The sequence below is a fragment of the Triticum aestivum genome, chromosome 3B, assembly GCF_018294505.1.
Source record: "Triticum aestivum cultivar Chinese Spring chromosome 3B, IWGSC CS RefSeq v2.1, whole genome shotgun sequence".
Classification (NCBI taxonomy): Eukaryota; Viridiplantae; Streptophyta; class Magnoliopsida; order Poales; family Poaceae; genus Triticum; species Triticum aestivum.
Window position 1 is genome coordinate 843,167,291 of NC_057801.1, and position 8,346 is coordinate 843,175,636.

The 8,346-nt window shown below is 42.8% G+C and overlaps 1 protein-coding gene and 1 non-coding gene across 4 annotated transcripts; both read right to left on the bottom strand.

The window, feature by feature from the left end:
• Positions 1-2,718: 2,718 nt before the first annotated feature.
• On the bottom strand, positions 2,719-2,809 carry TRNAM-CAU (transfer RNA methionine (anticodon CAU)). Its single transcript is given in 2 exon segments — positions 2,719-2,754; positions 2,772-2,809. It is a non-coding gene; the product is annotated as a tRNA-Met (tRNA).
• Positions 2,810-3,856: 1,047 nt separating this feature from the next.
• LOC123072863 (ribosomal protein S19, mitochondrial) lies at positions 3,857-6,334 on the bottom strand. Of its 3 annotated transcripts, none has more exons than XR_006435456.1 (5): positions 6,118-6,334; positions 5,929-5,996; positions 5,495-5,806; positions 4,597-4,655; positions 3,857-4,165 (listed from the first exon to the last, which is right to left on the bottom strand). XR_006435456.1 is itself a non-coding variant. In XM_044496528.1 (4 exons), exons 1-3 carry the CDS (start codon positions 6,202-6,204, stop codon positions 5,521-5,523), a joined length of 441 nt encoding a protein of 146 aa, XP_044352463.1. In that variant the 5' UTR covers positions 6,205-6,334; the 3' UTR covers positions 3,857-4,165; positions 5,495-5,520. The 3 variants fall into 3 exon arrangements, 1 of the variants encoding a protein (XP_044352463.1); XR_006435457.1 differs by having other exon boundaries at positions 4,593-4,655; XM_044496528.1 differs by lacking the exon at positions 4,597-4,655.
• Between the last annotated feature and the right edge of the window lie 2,012 nt (positions 6,335-8,346).

The following is an 8,346-nucleotide window of genomic DNA, read 5'->3' on the forward strand; positions in this document are numbered from 1 at the left end:
GTAAAATTAATTAAGACTTGTCTCCCTCCTGGAGAGAGAAGAAGAGTAAGATCACCGGAGCCATTTTTAGTTCCTCGCTTATACTGATCTTGTGAATCACAAGAAAAAACCATCTTTGCTCAATGGAGCGATCGGCAAAATGCTACAAGCCTACAGCAGATCTTGGTCCTTGGCTATCTAGATTCCCATTTTACTGTCCTTGTTTGTAAGTGTCTGTCGCTCTTTGGGCCTTTTTGTCATTGTTTCGATGATTTGATGCGTTACACAAATCATCCCTTTGTCGTTGTTGAAGAATTATGCACTGTATGTTGTCGTTGTTGCACTTGGGTTAGTTCTTAAGAAAAGGGATACCCCATATGTAACAAGATTGGCTGCTCTAACCCTTTCTGTCATCCCTTTGTCCCCTCTAATGATGTCTTTGTGATTGAAAACTAAGAGAATTTTTCCATGCGAAAGAAGCGATATCGGCAGCCGTGTTGTATATGTTTATATCATGTGACATGTTACTAGAGCGGAGTGGGGTGCTTTAAGGAAAGAAGGGGAGGATTTGCGAGGAAAGAAAGGAACATATGAGCGCGTTGAGAAAAGAAGGAGCCCGAGGTTTGGACTTGATCCATGGCACCTGAGGGATGAACACACAGTGACTGCAGCCGTTTGGAACAGTGGGAGGACGGCCTGAAGCTATTTCTGCTCCAGGTGCTGTCCGTTATCTTCTTTTTGTTTTGTTGTTCTTCTCTTGAATTGCAGTACCGCCGGCCTAATCCATCGTATGGAAAAAATGAAAAGGAAAAAGTTGGCATGATGTTTCGTGGTTTCATACGAGCTAAGCACCAGGAAAGTGGAAACAAGTGCAGATCTATTACAGTTTAAACAGGAGCCAAAACTGAAATAAATTAAATCCATGACAGCAAAAAAATGGGGCGAGAGAGGCTCAAACTCTCGACCTCAGGATCACTCGCTTTAGCTATGAGACCTACGCGCCCCCTTATGCTCACTTCTCAAATCTACCTTTATTGTACCTTTGTAAGTTTCTTATCTGTGTTGGAACCATTGGGCAATTCTTGACAAAATGGTCAATCAGTTCACGGAGGCATGAAGCTTACTTCGATACAGATCAGGTGTGCCCATCAAGGTGTACCATGCATGTGATCAAGCCCTTGCACTTTTTTTCGTTAGTTTCACGTCCCAGCAAATTAAACCAAGCTCAGTCTTTCGGAGGTGCTCATAGGGATAGGGTGTGTGCGTTCATATGGGTGAGTGTATGCGTGTGTATATGAACGCTTGCGTCTGCACTGTGTCCAAACAAATAAACCAAGCACCAGGAATGAAAACAGATAGTGTCCGACAGGCTGCAATAACAAAATATTTGTTCATAACATGATCCATGTATGGATACATCGACCCCATCTCACCTCACCGCATCAAGATAATAAACATTAAGCAACGATACAATACTCACCTTGAAGCGGCAGGGTGCTCCGATTTAGGGTTGTTCTGACAATTTAGAGGAGGAGCTTCGACAATCATTTGTTTTATTCGTCTGGGAACTCCGCTATGCGTGAGACTCTGAATTTTTATTGTTTTATGCTTATGTTCAGAGTGCAGGTGTCAATGCTCTGGAGCACCTGGACATCCAGCATCAACTTGAGATTGAAGAGGGGAGAGGTGTGGCTGATCTCGGGAGTAGAAAATCCAGTCTCGGATTACAATCCACTCAAACTTCTTTTTCAAATTCCTGTGACTTCCCTATGGTGCATCAAACATCATTTGCTAATTCCTACAAGCTTCTAAGAATAAACATGTCATGACACTCCAATCCTACCATTTTCCTATTCAAATGTCAATAAAATCCTATGAATCAAAGAGGCCTTAATTCAGTATGTCTCTGTTCGGCAAGAGCAGATAGTATAAATTGTCACACAATGATTAATTATTATGTTGATGTTAATATATAGACATGCGAACACATCAAGCAAGCAAGAGAATGAACCCAATAAGATGCCTGAAGAATAGGCCTACGCCTAGAGAAAGAGATGCCTGAAAATAGTAAGTACTCCCTCCATCCGGATAAACTTGTCCCAAGCTTGTTTCTCAAATGGATGTATCTAGCACTAACTTGATGCTAGATACATCTATTCGAGGGACAAGCTTTTTCGGACGGAGGGAATACAAAAACACTGCACGTGCGCATAGCTATCCAGCAGAAAATTTCCCACTCATATCAAATCCAGCAGCAAGATACACACGACTATTTGGCTGAAAACTAGCTTTGAAGCAAAACTTACATGTTGTTGTCATGTGGCGCTCAAAATCTTACCATGTGTGTGTATGTATTTTGGAAAAATTATGCAATGTACTCCCACCGTTCCTAAATATAAGTCTTTGTAAAGATTCCACTAGATAGACTACATACGGAGCAAAATGGATGAATCTACACTTAAAATACATCTATATACATCCGTATGTGGTTTATAGTAAAATCTCTACAAAGACTTATATTTAGAAACGGAGGGAGTATGTTGCTGTGCTTGGTTTGATTCTGGGAATCTTCTTATTCCAGAAGAAATGATGGTTGTAGGAAAAAAAATAGAATGAAAAATCTCAAGAAAAAAAGGAACAAGTAGGATTTTTTATATTCCAGAAGAAAGGATGGTTGCAGGAAATACTTTTTTAAAAAATTCTCGAAAAAAGGGAAAATTCAAAAAAAAAAGAAAAGAATGGGGCGAGAGAGGCTCGAACTCTCGACCTCAGGATCACTCGCATAATTTAGCTATGAGACCTACGCGCTAGCCAACTGCGCCACCGCCCCCTTGTGTTCTGCCTCTCAAATCAAATATTATTGTCCGTTGACGTCTCTTATCTGTGGTGCAACCTACAGTCAATTCTGGACACAGTAAAGGACAATCAGTTTGTGGAGCCTACTTGGGTAATAGATAGGATGTGCCCGTCAAAGTGTACTTTCGGGGCACAAACAAGGCCAGGAGCCCTTGCACTTGTCTTGTTCAGTTTCATGTCCCAGCAAATTAAACCATGCGCCAGGAATGAAAACAGATAGTGGCCGGCAGGCTGCCATAACAATTTTTTTCTTTCATAACATGATCCATGCATTGATACATACATCGATCACCTCTCACCTCTCACCGCATCAAGATAAACATTAATCAACGATGCAATACTCACCTTGGAGGAGAGAAGATCACGGAAGAACGTTGTTGAGTAACATACATACACAACATCAAAACTAAGCAGGTGACTTCATTAGTTTACTGCTAAGGCAATGATTTTTTGTTCTTCGGGCTTCAGGATTCAGGAGCAGCAGAGTTATTGGAAACAAAGTAGTATGAAGCGTCCAAGTAAGTAGTGGGGCCCCGCTGTAAGTTGGAGACGCCGTTTCACCCTTGCCATTTGCCAACGTAGAAAAAAATCAGCCCGACGTGGACAGCAACAGATCCTCTCCCCTTCTCGTCTCTTCTCCAATGTGGCGGCGCGCGGCAGCGAGGTCGGTGCTCGTGGGACGAGAGCTCTGACTCGAGCCTCCACTACAAATCACCCGGCAGCAGGAAGCTCTGATTTCATTGGTAGGGGGCTCTGCTATGCGTGAGGTTCTGAATTCTTATTGTTTTATGCTTATGTTCATTGTGCAGGTATCAATGCTTCTGGAGCAGCAATCAGCAATTTTATGACATGTTCTTAAGATGCTAAATATGTCAGGTGCCCACAGAGGACACGTGTCGCCGTTGGCGCAGGCGGCTAAATTTTGTGATACATTCTTAAGGGGGGATTAAATCTATCAAAACAGACTTGAAAGGAGCTAATTATGCCCAAAAAAAATATCCAAAGCAACCATGCTAGCCGATGCAAAGCAACAATCAGCAAGATACCCCTATTGCAAAGGAAGTGTAGCAAGATACACATGACAGTTGGCAAGTCGTGGCATCAGACCTCAGTAAGGCCCAAAGAAATATAAGACCAGCACTCTAGAGTTATGCTGGAACCACTAGCAGAGTAAACAAACAGAGTACATGGAAAATCTTCAAGTAAGATGAGCTAAACATTCTTTCTGCTATAATTATTCTTGTAAGAAAGAAAACGCAGTCCGGAAAATTAAGGTGATTCAAGTGCTTGTGCTTCAACTAGGCCCTCATCCCACCGTCCATAAACCCACCTGAAATTAAAAGTTATGAACAGAGTGAGATAAACAGCTGGGCAAGTGACAAAAAGTAAGTATCGCCCAGAAACAGAAAGCTCCATTATGTTTGCAACCATAGTGAAAACACATTTAACAAGCCAAGCTTGTGTATGTATTTCATAAGCATCGACAACAATCTCACTCATTTATGGCCATACATACATCTCAATTGCATTATCATTCTAACCAAGATAAGATGTCATAGCACAAATGCTTAACAGGCTTGGCACAGATTGTGGGTCAGCCTTAGTCTACAGTTTGACACATCATACACAGTTTACAAAGAGATGTAGCTCACTATTCACAACTCAATTGAACGGGAAGGAGAATTCACTTTAACCCAACCCCAATAAGAGAAGTAAAATATGGGATACTGATCACAAATATTGAACATCACAGTCACCTGCCTTAACCATGTGACAAAGATTTGCCGGCGAAGATGAAACCTGACGTGCGGCACTAGAACCTGAGAATTATAATTATAAGGTACAGCTCCTTAAAACACTTGTCAAACTAAAATTAAATAAAAGACACGCTCCTATGATTTGACACGTCACCTCTCTTATAATATAAGTTCACTTCAGGATTTTGTATCAGTTATCTATACACACAAATCTCAACTTTACTATTATCAAGAAAATTTAATTCAATCATGCCCAAAGGTTGAAATTGTGCTACAAGATAAATGGGCTACAGTGAAGAAAAACAGAGTAATGCACAGGAGAGCAGGTTGAAGTCAGACTGCCCTAACTTCTGATCTACCCAACCAATCTTCGCATACTTCTGATCTTTTTGGTATGGTAATGAAAGTACATACTCCCTCCATAAAGAAATATAAGAGTGTTTAGATCACTACTTTAGTGATCTAAACACTCTTATATTTCTTCAGAGAGGGAGTACAATCTAATAGGAATATAGTTTGGAATCTACAATCTACCAAGACATCCATTTTCAAAATGTAGATTGGAAATTGACCACAACATACTAATAGCTAAAAGATAGCCACACGAAGATCTATGAGGATAGCAAAGGCATGATGTGGTCAACGTGGGTTATTTTTGTCCTGTGTTCCATCATTTATCACAAGTTAGGCTGGAAGCTAAATACAAGCAACACAGATTGTTCTGCCACAACGCCCAAGTTAGCACCAACCGAATGTTTTTATTATTTCCACCCGCCGCAACTAAAGAAAATTTCATTTCAGGATAACAAAAGAGCCTTGCTACAATGCAGCAAGGGTAAACTTTGTGCAGTATCAGCTGCTGATATCCAAATCCATTTCTAATAACAATATCGTAACCTCACCTTTGACGCACGCACATTCCCATTTCTTACTTCTTCTTCCCCTTTCCTTGACCGCCCTTCGCCAAAATGGCCCGATGGGGCCTCCGTCTGCGCGTAAAAGCAAACTCCCCAAGCTTATGGCCGACCTTCCCCTCGGTGATCTTGCAGCGGACGTGAGTCTTGCCGTTGTAAATGAGCACGGTGGAACCGACGAACTCCGGCAGGATGGAAGACCTGCGAGACCAGATCTTCTTGCCGTTGAGGTTCTCCCTCTTGTTCTTTATCCTTTGCAGGAACGCGTCGACGAACGCTCCCTTCCATAGAGGCCTTGAGCTGCACACACACACATACAGGACAGCAGGGTAGGGCATACATTCGATTCAATTTCAATGTTGAGCGGATCAGCTAGTTATCTGTGCACGTACGTAGTGAGTTGAGCTGGTGATGGTGGTTACCTGAAGGCGCGAGTGAGTGGTCCGAAGCCGGAGAGCAGCGGAGATGCGGCGTGCTGGGCCCTGGGCGCCTGACCACCACCAGATCGCGCGCGCGGTGGAACAAACCAGCATATCAGATCAACATCGGCGGAGGAACAACCAAGATTTGCATTTTGAGCAAGGGGCAAGAGTTGGAGGGGGAGGCGGCACCTGAGAGATGGCCGCGGCGGCGGCGGGGAGGGCGTGCCCGTGGCCGGACCTGGCGAACCTGGAGGCGATGAGAGAAGCAATCGCCATGGCTGCTGCGCTCAGGCGCGGGATCGGCTCCCCGTAGGAGCGGGCGGCGGCGGCGTGGAGACCGGAGAGACGGAGAGGAGGAGGAGCAAATCTTCCTTACCGGAACCACACTGTGAGCGGGCCGTGGCCTTTGGCCCAACCCATGAAGATGGCCCAGGCTTATTTTCTTGTGTAGAAAAAAAAGGAGCTAATCTTTGCGATAAAGCCCCTGGACTTCTCATGAATTACGGAAAGGTCCGACCAGCGTGAAACCCCTTGTCGGAAATTGCAGTCAAATGTGAAGTTTTACATTTTAGTCCTTGTAATTAACTTTAATTTTCTATTATTAAATGCTTTCTAGTGCCTCTTAATATAATTGTTATTGTAGCTTTTATTATGCAAGTAATCTGAAATTGCTTTAATCATGAATTATTGCTAGTAATCCTATTATACGCATGAAAAACTAGAACCGGATTCATCATGGGCACAACTATCTCGCCTGGAGATTGGATGTTGAAATCATACTCGAAGGAAGAGGTTTAGGAAACACCGTCGCCGAAGATTCAGTCGAGGGTGCAGCCCGACAAGGATTGAGAACTTTGAGGTTCTGCATTTTCCACGACGTCATCTCTGGACTATTCTCAAGAATGAGTACCTGGCGGAGAGGGACCCCAAGACTCTCTGAATTTCCCTGAAGAATAGATTTCAGAAACTCACGTACACCATTCAACCTCCCGCAGAGCATGACTGGATGAACTTGAGATTCCTGGACTTCAAAACCGTCGTTGAGTATAATTCGGCAGTGCGTAGGGTTTGCACGTAATTTGGCAAATGGTTTATGTTTCTTGACCATAATTTTGCTATGTTTCTGGTGGTACACTTTGTTCTCAAATCTGAGCAAACCAAACTCATGTTTGCACCAAGTTTGGGCAAAGCACCCCCTAACTTTGTCCTATGCACAACTTTCACATCATTTGTCCAATCCCATGTATTTTATATGCATTCGGGCCTTCTCAAACCTTGCATTCTAGAAATGCAAATGGTTTTCTAACTTGTTGCTCCCAACATCATTTCATTCCTGGTTACACTTGTAGCCTTCCGATTCTTGTTTCGACCATATCTAGAGTTACACGGGCCTCCTCCTGGAAACATGTGACCGAGGAGGAAGGAAGGATAAGTGGCATCCGTATTTGCCAAGCGGCACCAAGTGTTTCACATATGTTTTTTGTAGATGATTCGATGGTCATATTAAAGGCAATACAGGAGGAGGCCAGTACCCTTCGAGGAATCCTTGACCTATATGAAAATTGCTCCAGTCAATTCATAAATGTTGAGAAGTCTGCGGTCATGTTTTGGGCCAATACTAGTGAACTGGCAAGGAATCAGATGAAGAGTGCGCTAGCAGTCCAGAGTGAGAATTGGAATGATCATTATCTCAGCTTACCTGTCCATGTCGGTAGTTATAAAAAGAAGGTCTTTCGGTACATAAAAACAACATGTGCAGCCAAGTGCATGGGTGGCAGGAGATGCTTTTAGCTAAGGCAGCGAAGGTAGTTCTAAAAAGAAGGTCTTTGGGTAAATAAATTGCAGAAAGGTATTTTTGGGTTTTTTGGTATATGATGGAAAATAGACCCGAGGGTCATAGGTTTCACTAGAGGCTTCTCTCTTGAAGGAAAATAACACGGTGGGTGAACAAATTACTGTCAAGCAGTTGATAGAAAAGCGCAAAGTTATGACGATATCCAAGGCAATGATTATGCATATAGGCATCACGTCCGTGTCAAGTAGACCGGAACGATTATATATGCATCTACTACTATTACTCCACACATCGACCGACTCCTGCCTGCATCTAGAGTATTAAGTTCATAAGAACAGAGTAACGCATTAAGTAAGATGACATGATGTAGCGGGATTAACTCAAGCAATATGATGAAAACCCCATCTTGTTATCCTCGATGGCAATAATGCAATACGTGTCTCGCTACCCCTACTTTGTCACTGGGTGAAATCATGCAAGATTGAACCCAAAGCTAAGCACCTCTCCCATTGCAAGAAATACCAATCTAGTTGGCCAAACTAAACTGATAATTCGAAGAGAAATACAAAGATATCAAATCATGCATATAAGAATTCAGAGAAGATTCAAATAATATTCATAGA

Excerpts from the sequence above, each read along its gene's own strand:
- LOC123072863 (XM_044496528.1), bottom strand. The coding sequence starts at position 6,204 with ATGGCGATTGCTTCTCTCATCGCCTCCAGGTTCGCCAGGTCCGGCCAC. Across the intron at positions 5,997-6,117 it reads CCGCCGCGGCCATCTCTCAG|GCGCCCAGGGCCCAGCACGC; the intron begins GTGCCGCCTCCC and ends GGTGGTGGTCAG. Across the intron at positions 5,807-5,928 it reads CCACTCACTCGCGCCTTCAG|CTCAAGGCCTCTATGGAAGG; the intron begins GTAACCACCATC and ends GTGTGTGTGCAG.